General features: G+C 40.6%; 1 protein-coding gene across 1 annotated transcript in view; it reads left to right on the plus strand.

Moving 5' to 3' along the window:
* The first annotated feature begins 2,694 nt into the window (after positions 1–2,694).
* Positions 2,695–13,761, plus strand: part of LOC148690124 (uncharacterized) — an 81,457-nt gene continuing 70,390 nt past the window's right edge. The window contains exon 1 of the mRNA XM_088687189.1: positions 2,695–5,120. Coding sequence (XP_088543315.1) covers positions 2,824–5,120 — 2,297 coding nt within the window. The 5' untranslated portion in view covers positions 2,695–2,823. The remainder of the gene's footprint in view (positions 5,121–13,761) is intronic.

The following is a 13,761-nucleotide window of genomic DNA, read 5'->3' on the forward strand; positions in this document are numbered from 1 at the left end:
AGCATTGAAATTAAACATTGAAATCAAAGAAACACCTAAACATTCCAACAACTCAAACTTGAATTGTATGAACGTTTAGGCACTCTTCTCTTCCTCTTCGTTGTGGCACAAGGTCTAAGGTGAGTTTGATGGTGTGAATGGTTTGGGGAGTGGTGGAGATATGGAAGAGGAGTGGTGGAAATGGAAGGATGGTGTTTGGATTGTAAGGGAGAGCACGGCACAAGGGAGTTTGATGGTCTACATTTCTGCAATGGATGAGTGTTTATGGAATGGATGAATTTCTGGCATAAAGGCCTTATTTCTGTGGTGAATGGATCCCCCCCCTTTGTGGCTGCAATGAAGGTTTATTTATAGGTGAAATGGGGGGAACATGACAGCTAGGAACTTGGTGGAAATCTGGAATGGTGATGGGAGATGCATGTGGCTGATTTATGCATGTGATTAAAGGGTGGAAATGCATGTGCAATGTTGGAAATCTGATGGGAGAAAGGTGGATGCATGTGTTGGCTGATTTAAAGAATCTAGGGTGCATGTGGGTTAGAAATGCATGTGGGTGAATGTTTGAATGATTAAAGGGGAAACATGACAGCTAGGTTGGTTGGTGGCTGCCATGGAGGTGTGGAATGATGGAATTGCACAAGGGGAATGCATGTGCACGGTTTTGGTGTGGAGAAATGATTATGGATGCATGTGTTGAATGATTTCTTGGTGAGGGATGTGGAGTGGCTGGAATGATGAAAGAATAAAGGGTGCATGTGGGTTAATTAATTAAAGGGAGTGCATGTGCAATGTTGTTGTTGGTGCAATGATGGAGGAACAAGTGCATGTGGCTGAAATGTGGAAGGTGTGTGGCTACTTCAAGTAGGAATCCTTGTGACATCAACTCTTCAATTTCGTCCATTCCTTTTGCTCCAAGTATAAGTTATCCCTTCCAAGTCCAATTTTGCTCCAAAATGCTCCAAAATGCATCTTTTTGCTTCCTTAGCCACATGAACCTAAAAACACACGAAAATGGCTTAAACGCCAAAAACAACTATGAATTAACAATATAAATGGACGAAAACAAGCTAAGTAAGTCGCCTAAATATGCTCCTATCATCCATTTCACCACAAATCCCTCTTTGCCGTGCAAATGATATTCCCTTCACATTCACCCACATGCATCACCATTTATTCCACCCTAGAGCCTAATTATTCAATCTATCATTCAGCCATCTTTCACCCCCTTTAATCATCTGATTTTTTTTCATACACAACACACAACACAAAATCCTCCATTCTTGCCGTGCATATCCCTTCATTTTCTGCATATTTTCTCTTTCTTTCTTCCATCTCCAACCACTCCCTACTCCATTCCACATACACCTAAAGCCCTTAACATCTCCTTAGACCTTGTGCCACAACGAAGAGGAAGAGAAGAGTGCCTAAACGTTCATACAATTCAAAGTTTGAGTTGTTGGAATGTTTGGGTGTTTCTTTGATTTCAAAGTTATAATTTAATTCTCTTTGTTTTGTACGTATGAGGAATGGAAGATAAGAGTGCCTAAACGTTCATACAATTCAAGTTTGAGTTGTTGGAATGTTTAGGTGTTTCTTTGATTTCAAAGTTATGAGGAACTAAACCCCCTTTAGCTAGGGGGTGATTCGAAACTATGTTTATATTTGCAATATGAATTGATTAACTTTCATTGGAATTTCATAAGTTGTGGATTCAATTTGTTTAACCGTTTGATTGATAACTTATTTATGAATGTTTATTAAGAATGCGTGCTTAATTTTCATGCATAAATATGACGCTAGAATATAAGTGAATTTCACCTAATCGTTATGAACTTATATTCACAAGTAGTGGAGGTTGCTTATAAACAATCGTGTTAAACGAATTCTTGGCATAAGTTTCATGCGTATTCCATAGTAACGAATGCCTCGTCAATACTTATAGTTTTCATAATGCTTAATGATCTTTGATTGTATCTTTATTGTGCTTTTCACGTAAAGGACTTTTGGAGAATGGGGTGAATTGCGTTGCGCTAACCATCCAATTCATTGACTTAAGGAGAACTTGACGGTTAATTTAAGCGGACCTAATTAACTCGGGGTGTTGAGTTTCACAACTTATCGAAAGACCAACTGAGAATCAATATTGTATGCAAGTGTAACATGTGTGGAGAAGAACCCCTTGGCTATTCCATCATCCATATTTTCATCACATTCATATTTACATTTTGCCTTTAATTATATTCTGTCCATTTAATTTAATATCGTCCAAACACATTTCCCCCATATTTCGTTGAGTCTTAATTATTCGTGTTTGTTTTATTTTTGTATCTTTAAGCTTTTGGAGTCATAAACAGTTTCAAATTCGTCTAAATCAAGTTCTAGTTTCTATTTGAGTCAGTTTGATTGTTTTAGGCAGTTTGAGTTTTTCAAAGCCATTCTGAGTCATAGTAGTCTTGTTAAGAGTATTTACATTTAGTTTTTGTGTTTTCAAGTCATTTCAAATTAGATTAGCACCCCTAGTTAATCCCCGGTTAGAACGATCCCTACTTACATCATTACTACAATTGTCACAAATAGGGTTTAATTTGTGTGCGTATAAATAACGCATCAAATTTTGGCGCCGTTGCCGGGGATTGGCAAAGTTGCTAATCCCTTGTCTTGAGTATTGTTTAAATTGTTTAGTTTCTGTTTTGTTTTAATTTTTTTTTTTTGCACCGTGTGTATGTGTTTTTGTGCCGTGTGTGGCAACTTGTTTTCTTACTTGTGCCAAGTCTATTAAGTTGGTTACTTATCTTGTTTACTTTTGTGTGTAGGTACTAGTTTATGACCCGTAGCTCACAACCTGTTCGTGAGCATATCTCCGACTTTGACGGTGATTTCGAGAGGACTTTGAGAAGGAACAAGAAATTGCAAGAGTCTAATCCTCCTAGTCCCGAACCTGAAGTAGAAGAGGAAGCCACGGATTGGGTTAAAGAGGAAGTACCAACCATGGCCGTGGACAATCGAACCATTAAAGAGCTTTCTGCCTCAGGTTTGGCCAATGCAGCACCTCTTTGCATTCAATACCCCGCGGCTGCCCAAGGCAAGACCGATGAATTCGAATTGAAGTCAAGCTTGTTGCACCACATTCTGAAGTACCATGGGCTTTCCATGGAAGATCCCAACAAGCATCTCAAGGAGTTCGAGGTTGTTTGTTCGAGCATGACACCCATAAATGTCGATGGGAACATTCTGATGATGAAGGCTTTTCCATTCTCTCTTGTGGAAAAGGCTAAGGATTGGCTTTATGAATTGGCACCCGGGACCGTTACTTCTTGGGAGAGCATGAAGAGAGCCTTCTTAGAGAAGTTCTTCCCTACGTCAAAAGTCATTCTCTTGAGGAAGAAAATTAGCGGAATCCAACAAAGTCAAGGAGAATCTTTTCCGGCATACTACGAGCGTTTTAAAACCCTTGTTGCATCATGTCCTCAACATCAAATGAAGGAGGAGCTTCTCCTTCAATACTTCTATGAGGGCCTTCTTCCCATTGAAAGGCAAATGCTCGATGCTTCGGCGGGAGGTGCATTGGTGGACAAAACACCTATGGCAGCCAAGACCCTAATTGCAAACCGTGCTCTAAATGCACAACAATATGAAGGTGTTGGACAAAGAGAAGGGCCACGACAACAAAGTGTGAATGAGGTAAGTGCAATTTCTGATATTCAGTCACAATTGGCTAATCTTACTTCTCTCGTGTCTCAGGTTGTCAAGGGGTCAAAATCACAAGAAAACCAAGTGTGTGGCGTGTGTACAATGCAAGGGCATCCATCCGAGACATGCCCTCAATTAATAGAGAATGGGGGATGGGAATCTGCCAATGCCATAGGCTATGGGAATCAAAACCAACCGAGGAACGATCCATATTCTAACACATATAATCCAGGTTGGAGAGACCACCCAAATTTCAGATGGAGAGATGCACAACAACCTGCCCAACAATCTGCACCACAAAGGGGATTTCAACAAAACCCACCTGGATTCCCGCGACCATACCAATCCAACCAACCACCATCGTCCCAAAACAACTCAGGTTCGTTTTTTGATAATTCTCAAGTTATTCAATTGCTAACTACATTGGCGCAGGGGCAAGAAAAACAAACAAAGGACATGCACAATTACGCCAATGAGGTGCAGAATCAAGCTCAAGAGGTGAAGGAGTTGAAGAGACAACTGGGACAAATGGCTGAATTCATGGGGCAATTTAATAGAGAACAAGGCAAGTTACCAAGTTCAACGCAGGTGACTCCGAAAGGAGGATTCGAATCTGCAAACGCCATAAGTTTGAGAAGTGGTAAGGAGGTCGGAACCACCCCAAGGCCGTCCAAAACAAGTCAAGAAGAGGACATGTTGCTACAAGAAGAGGAGGAACAAGCAAGGAAGGCCACGGCAAGGGTGAAAGAAACTTTGCCGCAACCCCTTATTGTGCCAAAACCGTCCAACACGCCTAAGGTAAGTCCAAATTTGACTTTGTCAAGTTCTATTCCACTAAACGTGCCCTTTCCTAGCAGGTTTAGGCAATCAAAGAAGGAGGAGAGTGAAAAGGACATTCTGGAAACCTTTAGGAAAGTTCAAGTCAACATTCCGCTCCTTGATGCAATCAAGCAAGTCCCTAAGTATGCCAAGTTCTTAAAAGAGCTTTGCACAACGAGGAAGAGGATTTCAAACAAGGAGGTGGTCCAGGTAAGTGAGAATGTGTCTGCAGTGCTACAAAGGAAACTACCACCTAAATGCAAAGATCCAGGTAGCTTTACAATCCCTTGTATTATTGGTCAAACTAAGTTCGAACATGCTATGTTAGACTTAGGAGCTTCAATTAACGTCATGCCATACTCTATTTATGCCTCAATGAACCTTGGTGAATTGAAAAATGATGGTGTGATTATTCAGTTGGCCGATAGATCTAATGCCTATCCAAAGGGCGTATTGGAAGATGTCTTAGTGCAGGTGAATAATTTGATCTTCCCAGCGGATTTCTACGTGCTTGACATGGAGGATTCACCCCATTCCACCCCATTGCCGATTTTATTAGGGAGGCCCTTCATGAAGACAGCCCGCACCAAGATAAATGTGTTTAAAGGAACGTTAACGATGGAATTTGATGGGGAAGTCATTGATTTCAATCTTTCTGAAAGTATTAAATTTCCTAAGGACGATCATTCTTGCTTTTCTATTGATATAATTGATGATTTGGCGCAGGAATTTCTCGATTCTTTGGAGAGGGATACACTTGAAACAACAATTGCACAAGGAATTGGGCAAAAATCTGGTTTCGCCGTGCCTAGAAGTGAAGATGAGGCCGAGATGGTCGCTGCACTTGAGTCATTGCCACAACACTTTGGTAAGCCTTCTAACCCAATTTCAATTTCAGTTTCCACTAATAAGTTGTTACCCTCAGTGATTCAGGCACCCGTACTTGAGCTTAAACCGTTGCCCGATCATTTAAAGTACGTCTTCTTGGGAGACAACGAGACATTGCCCGTCATTGTCTCCTCATCACTCACGGCCATAGAGGAGGAGAAGTTGATTCGAGTGTTGAAAGAGCACAAGACGGCCATTGGATGGACTTTGGCCGATATTAGGGGAATTAGCCCGACTACGTGCATGCATTGCATACTTCTAGAGGAGGGGGCTAAACCAACTCGAGAGGCTCAGCGCCGTCTCAACCCTCCAATGATGGAAGTTGTGAAAAAAGAGATTATCAAACTTCTTGATTGTGGAGTGATTTATCCGATCTCTGATAATCGTTGGGTGTCACCGGTGCAATGTGTTCCAAAGAAGTCCGGAGTGACAGTGGTGAAGAATGCTGAGAATGAGCTTGTGCCAACCCGTATCCAAACAGGTTGGCGAGTGTGCATTGATTATAGGAAGCTCAACGCCACCACAAGGAAGGACCACTTCCCTTTGCCGTTCGTTGATCAAATGCTTGAAAGGTTAGCCGGTCATTCTTTTTATTGTTTCCTTGATGGTTATTCTGGATATAATCAGATTGTCATAGCGCCGGATGACCAAGAAAAGACAACTTTCACATGCCCCTTTGGTACTTTTGCTTATCGTCGCATGCCTTTTGGTTTATGCAATGCTCCGGCCACGTTTCAAAGGTGTATGGTAAGTATCTTTCCAGATTTTGTGGAAAAGATTATTGAGGTATTTATGGATGATTTCAGTGTGTTTGGTGATTCATTTGATGGTTGTTTGGAAAATCTCACAATGATTTTAAAACGATGTGTAGAAACTAACCTTGTGCTTAATTGGGAAAAATGTCACTTTATGGTTAGACAAGGCATAGTTCTAGGGCATATTGTTTCAGAAAGAGGAATTGAAGTGGATAAATCGAAAATAGATCTTATACGCTACTTACCCTCTCCTACTTCGGTTCGAGAGGTTCGTTCGTTTCTTGGTCATGCAGGATTTTATAGGCGATTTATCAAGGACTTCTCCAAGATCTCAAACCCTCTTTGCCGTCTCCTCCGGAAAGATGTGGCGTTTGACTTCAACGAGGAGTGTGAGAAGGCGTTCAATCACCTCAAAGAAACACTAACTTCGGCCCCTATCATAGTTCCACCGGATTGGAGCCTTCCTTTTGAGCTTATGTGCGATGCTTCCGATTATGCATTAGGAGCTGTTTTGGGGCAAATGAAGGAAAAGAGGCCGCATGTTATCTATTATGCCTCTCGAACTTTAAATGATGCACAATTGAATTATTCTACCACTAAAAAAGAACTTCTTGCTATTGTATTTGCTTTAGATAAATTTCGTTCTTATTTGCTTGGTACTAAAGTTATTATTTATACTGACCATGCAGCATTGAAGTATTTGTTCACCAAGAAGGAGGCCAAACCACGACTCATTCGTTGGATGCTTCTTCTCCAAGAGTTCGATATCGAAATCCGGGACAAGAAAGGAAGTGAAAACGTGGTGGCTGACCACTTGAGCCGTATGGTGCATGAGGAGGATGCCGTGCCTATCATAGAGACGTTCCCAGATGAGCAACTGATGTCCGTCAAGGTAAGTGAACCGTGGTATGCTGATTTGGTGAATTATTTGGTGTCTAAACATGTTCCTAGTGAATTACTTAAACACCAATGTGATAAATTGAAGAAAGAGGCACGGTTTTATGTGTGGGATGACCCGTATTTATGGAAATATTGCCCTGACCAAGTTATACGTAGGTGTGTGCACGATTCTGAGTTTAATGCTATTCTAACCTTTTGTCACACTTATGCTTGTGGGGGACACTTTGGCACTCAAAGAACAGCACTTAAGGTGTTAGAATGTGGTTTCTATTGGCCTACCATCTTTAGGGATGCTAGAACATTTTGCATGTCTTGTGATAGATGCCAAAGAACGGGCAATATTGGTCCTAAACAGCAAATGCCGCAAACCCCCATTTTTAGTGTTGAAATCTTTGATGTTTGGGGTATTGATTTTATGGGTCCCTTTCCTTCGTCACATGGGTTTCTTTATATATTGCTTGCTGTGGACTATGTGTCGAAATGGGTGGAAGCAAAAGCCACCCGAACTAATGATTCTCGAGTGGTTGCAGATTTTGTGAAAACTAACATTTTTGCAAGGTTTGGAATGCCACGAGTGCTAATCAGTGATGGAGGTTCCCATTTTTGTAATCGAACCATCGAGGTGTTGCTCAAGAAATACAATGTCACACATAAGGTGGCCACACCTTATCATCCTCAAACGAGCGGGCAAGCCGAGGTTTCGAATAGGGAAATCAAGCAGATTCTTGAGAAGACCGTGGGGCCTACAAGGAAGGATTGGAGTTTGCGCTTAAACGATGCATTGTGGGCGTATCGCACTGCCTACAAAACCCCCATTGGGATGTCACCTTTTCGGCTCATCTATGGGAAGCCATGCCATCTTCCCGTCGAACTAGAGCATCGTGCACATTGGGCCGTCAAAACGTTCAATATGGACCTTGATGCCAGAGGTTTACATAGGAAGCTTCAATTATGTGAGCTTGATGAAATCCGAAATGAAGCATATGAGAATGCCCGGATTTACAAGGAGAAAACAAAGGCATTTCATGACAAGATGATTCGTGCCAAGACGTTCTCTATTGGGCAGAAAGTGTTGTTGTTCAATTCTCACCTTCGGTTGTTTCCGGGTAAGTTGCGTTCCAAATGGGTTGGTCCTTTTATTGTCACTAATGTTTTCCCTCATGGTGCAATGCAAATCAAAAGTTCAAGGACGCAGCAACAATTCAAAGTGAATGGGCATCGATTGAAGCCCTATTACGAGATGTTTGAGGAGCATGTCGTGGAGGAGGTACCCCTCCATGCCGTGGAACCTAGTCAAGCTTAAACGGAGGTACCGTCCGGTTGGAAGACGTTAAAGCAAGCGCTACTTGGGAGGCAACCCAATACATTGAATAAAATAAAGTTGTCCATTGATCTCCGATTTGATTACAAAAAAAAATAAAAAAAAAATAAAAAAAAAAAAAAATATATATATATATATACTAAACATGGAGAAAGGTGGAGCTTCACAAAGGTTGTTTACGTGAAGCCCCACTACGAGGCGCAGAAGCGGAAGGCATAGAAGCAGAAGGCATAGAAGCGGGAGGAATAGAAGCGGGAGGCATCGGAGCGGAAGTCATCGGAGCTAGAGCATTCCAGGCCTCAATACTTGGCCAAACGCTGGATGATCCAGGAAAAAGGTGCCTCTGGAGGAAAGACGAAAACCTTTGACGGTCACTTTGAATCCGACCTTCAGACTCTTGCAGTTCATCAAGCTTCCTCTTCATGCCCGACGAATAGTTATTTGCAAGCACATGCAAACTTCTATTCTCGTACTTAAGCTGCTGGATCTCTTGCTTAAGACTTTCCACCTCTGCCATCAATGATTCCACCTGACGGGAGCGGGCAAGCAGGCGTTGGCCCATGTTGGACACAGAACTCGCACACTGAACACTAAGTGCGAGGGACTCTTGAACGGCCAACTCATCGGACAGTCCTGACAGCAGCCTACTATCTTTTGGAGTGAGGAGGTTCCTAGCTACTATTGTAGCTGTTGTGGCGTCCTGCATCACGGAGTCTTCACCTGTGAGAGGACCGTTAGAAGATAAGAAAGAAGGGCGCCATACGTTACCTTGACGCGGCGCGCCCGTATCACTGCTAAGGCTCAATTCCAAGCTAAGGTTCGATGAGTTTGCCATTTTTCAAAAGTGTTCAAAGAAAAGGGATGGAGTTAAATTTCAAAGGGCCGGAGTCGATTTTCAAGAATGGGAAATCTTCAGAGTGTGTTTGTTGTGGTGATCGATAGCTCAATAAAAAAGCCAAGGCGACGCGTCCACCGATTCAAAAAGCCGGAATTTCCGGCGTAATTTAGGCAACGCTTTCTCGGCTTTTCAGAAGACGCGTTCAACTTTGTCAAAAGATTTCTTCTTTTCAGACAACACGTGGAGGCCATCACTGCAACTACACATCTTTAGCCGACAAGCGCAAAGTTCGGCGACACTTTCGCTGCTTTTCAGAAAACGCGTGCAGCTTTGTCAAAAGGAGCCGCATCCGCACTACTACGTGTCATTCAGAAAGCAAAGGGGCGTCGTTCAGAAATCGAAGGGGCGCCTGCTCAGAAATCGAAGAGGCGTCGTTCAGATATCGAAGAGACATTTGTCGACAAGGGTAAAAGAACAGTACCACCACTTGATATTATTTCTATATATGTCGACCTTCGTCTTTTATGGCAAGGTAAACCTGAAGAAAATGCCCAACTCTCCCTCACCTCTGAGGGCGCACTCCCAGCAAAGCCTTTTGAAATACTCAATTTTTTCTTCTTCCCCAAAGATGATACCGGATGCCTGGAGTACAGATGACCCAGGAGGAAATGGCAGATTGAAGTGTGCTGATTCATTCATCGCTTCTTCAAAAGAAAAGGTATCTCATATCATCAAGGTCAAAAGCAAAAGTATCTCATATCATGCTCTTTCCCTGTCTTTTTCTTTGTCCTTGTTTTTACTCGCATGGCAAAGTAAAAGAAGCAATTAGCCGGCACTTGGAGTCAGTCTTCCGATCTGGAGCCAACTGCCTGGAATCTATTCCTGATTGCTTACCTAGCGTTGCTCTCGAGTAGTCATCTTCAACGGTTGATACACTTCCGGAAAAGGGACCACTTCTGCAAAGGGGAGCGAGTAAGGCAAGTGAAAATGATACATTGAAGCATGTGGAGACAAACTTAGGCTGAGTTATCCTCCAACCCTTTTCAATACGAATTGGAAAGATTGAACAAAGAAACAGACCAAAGGAGTAAGCTCAGACCTTCGGGGAAGACCAAAAGAATCCTGCTGCCTAGTTCAAGAGTAGCACAAAGGAAAATCAACGATGAGCGGAAACCAGTTCAAGAGTAAGCCTGTGGAATCACAAAGATCAAAGCCTAAATGCAATTACCAAGGAGAAGATGGAACTTACACTCCATAACCAGATTTGCGTCTCTAAACTCTTCTCTTTGTTAATTACATTCTGCCATGTTTAGTATGTTTAGTTGCTTTTAGTATGTTTAGTTGCTTTTAGTATGTTTAGTTGCTTTTTGTGTGAATCTATGCTTAAAACATTGAGGACAATGTTTGATTTAAGTGTGGGGGGGGGGGGGGGGTAACTAAGTATATTTAATGCAAATCCGTGGGATTTTATCACCCATAACTTCAAAGGTTGTTCCTTGCTGTTTTAAGGTGTTTTTAAATTGTTTTAGAGTGTTTTAGTGTGTTATATTTTATAACTCCGAAAATCACATAAAAATTTGAAAAATATGTTTTGAAAAACCTAAAAAAAGAGTGTTTTGAGTCGTTTTTGTGTGTTTGTGTCTTAGGGTACCTTCCAAACACAATGATAAGGATTTGGTTTGTAATTGCATGACTGTTAAAAAGAGTTATTAACATAGAAAAAAGTTTGATTTACTCTTGGTATATGCTTGGTTATGGTTATAATGTATGACTTCACATGCAATCATAAAAGAAAATTCATTTTAGTAACATGCTTGAAGGAAGGAACTCAAACAAACGCTACAACCCTGTGAGACTCGAGCCATTACCTTCTTTGGAGAGTTATTTTCTGTGATTCTTTGTTTTCTAAAGTTGTTGCATGATCTCATTATTCCTTGCTTGGTTGCTACTTAGAATGCAATTGTATCATGATAGAACTAAATGCTAGAACTTATTTCCGTTTCATTCAAAGCATGACATTGATTTGCATAACATATATCAAGATGAAGTTGTGTAGTTGCCACCATAACCAAATAGCCTTACTTCCCATATTTCGTATTTGTTGTAAGTTTTAACCCCGTTGAGCCTCGTTTAGCCTTTATTCTTTGTTAACCCACATTATCCTTACCTAGCCTAGTTTAGGACAATCCACACCCTTGTTCTTAAATGATAGTGAGCATGACTTAAATGAATTCCTTTTGAGTTACATTATGAAAGAAAATGAGTGTGGGGGAGAGAATGTTTTGTTCTTTAGTGTTTATGTATGTTTATTGAGAGAAAAAAAAAAAAAAAAGAAAAAAAAGAAAAATAAATGGTTCCGTTGCCGGGAAAAACAGAAAAGAAAAGAAAGAAAGGAAAAAGAGCTTGTTCCCCCTTGTTGTTCAAAAGTTGAGTTTTCATTCAAAAGTGAATTCTACGTTAATTCAAATGCTTTGCTCGCTATTTCTTTAAGAACCTTTGTTTTCCATATCCCTTCTTTGTTAGCCAAACACCTTTAGCCCCGTTACAACCCTTGACTTCTATCTTGAGTGTTATGTATTTCAATTGTGGAGTTTGAACTTGGTATGAGCTTATGGTGTCACTGGTTCTCGCGTCTAAGTAGTAGCATTCCATTCATGAGATCATATCTAAGCATGCTTATTAACTCCAGAAATTGCTTCCTTTGAAATACATATATGTGAGTGTTCGTTTTTATGTTTACATCAATCTTCTCACATATAACTAGTTTAGGGTGTGTAGTCAGAAAATCTGAGTGAAAACTGAGTGCATATCTTGTAAGGAATTGAGCAAATTCTCTAAGGCATGTTACTACATTCAAAACATGGTTTTAAATACTTAATTGTGAAATAGTATGTGGTGACTGTGATTAAGAATGTAATTAAGTGTGAAGATGACTAAAATCTGTGGGAATGATGATTTTTAACATGTCATGTGCATTGGAAATCCCTAAGACGATTGTTGGAAGGTTTAGGTTTTGTTTTGTTTTTCTGTTTTGCTCGAGGACTAGCAAAAGATAAGTGTGGGGGAGTTTGATAGGAGCATATTCATGCGACTTAAATGGCTTGTTCTCGTGCATTTACGTTATGTTTCTCTCGTTATTTTAGTCTTTTATGCTTCTTTTGTGTGTTTTCAGGTTCTAAGGGCCTAGGGAGCAAGAAAGTGCATTTTGAGGCCATTTAGAGCATTTTTGGGCATGGATTGGATAGCTTATCCATGGAGCCAAGAGGATGGACGAATTTGAAGGCCTTGTATTCACTTTGGACATAAAACAAAGGGCCTAGCCCATTCTCTCTTATTCTCTCCCTTATAGCCATGCAAAGAACCATCCATTCCATCAAAAACAATCCATCAATTCACATGCAAAACCACCATTAACACACATGCACCCAAACAAAGCCAACCTAGCTAACCCTACATGCATTCTTTATTCACTCTTCATCATTGCATTCATTCTCCAAACACTTTCATTAATTAAAACACATTTGCACATCCACTCATTCTTTCCCCAAAGCCGTGCATTCCCAATCCCTTTCCAACATTTCACATGCATTTCCACCTTGGTCATGCTTTCCCATTTCATTATTCATTCACTTTGCATTCATTCAAATCACCCACATGCACTCTTAATCATTCATCCATTTCACCACAAATCCCTCTTTGCCGTGCAAATGATATTCCCTTCACATTCACCCACATGCATCACCATTTATTCCACCCTAGAGCCTAATTATTCAATCTATCATTCAGCCATCTTTCACCCCCTTTAATCATCTGATTTTTTTTCATACACAACACACAACACAAAATCCTCCATTCTTGCCGTGCATATCCCTTCATTTTCTGCATATTTTCTCTTTCTTTCTTCCATCTCCAACCACTCCCTACTCCATTCCACATACACCTAAAGCCCTTAACATCTCCTTAGACCTTGTGCCACAACGAAGAGGAAGAGAAGAGTGCCTAAACGTTCATACAATTCAAAGTTTGAGTTGTTGGAATGTTTGGGTGTTTCTTTGATTTCAAAGTTATAATTTAATTCTCTTTGTTTTGTACGTATGAGGAATGGAAGATAAGAGTGCCTAAACGTTCATACAATTCAAGTTTGAGTTGTTGGAATGTTTAGGTGTTTCTTTGATTTCAAAGTTATGAGGAACTAAACCCCCTTTAGCTAGGGGGTGATTCGAAACTATGTTTATATTTGCAATATGAATTGATTAACTTTCGTTGGAATTTCATAAGTTGTGGATTCAATTTGTTTAACCGTTTGATTGATAACTTATTTATGAATGTTTATTAAGAATGCGCGCTTAATTTTCATGCATAAATATGACGCTAGAATATAAGTGAATTTCACCTAATCGTTATGAACTTATATTCACAAGTAGTGGAGGTTGCTTATAAACAATCGTGTTAAACGAATTCTTGGCATAAGTTTCATGCGTATTCCATAGTAACGAATGCCTCGTCAATACTTATAGTTTTCATAATGCTTAATGATCTTTGATTGTATC

This window comes from Pyrus communis, chromosome 16 (assembly GCF_041283825.1).
Source record: "Pyrus communis isolate YQ-2024b chromosome 16, ASM4128382v1, whole genome shotgun sequence".
Taxonomy (NCBI): Eukaryota; Viridiplantae; Streptophyta; class Magnoliopsida; order Rosales; family Rosaceae; genus Pyrus; species Pyrus communis.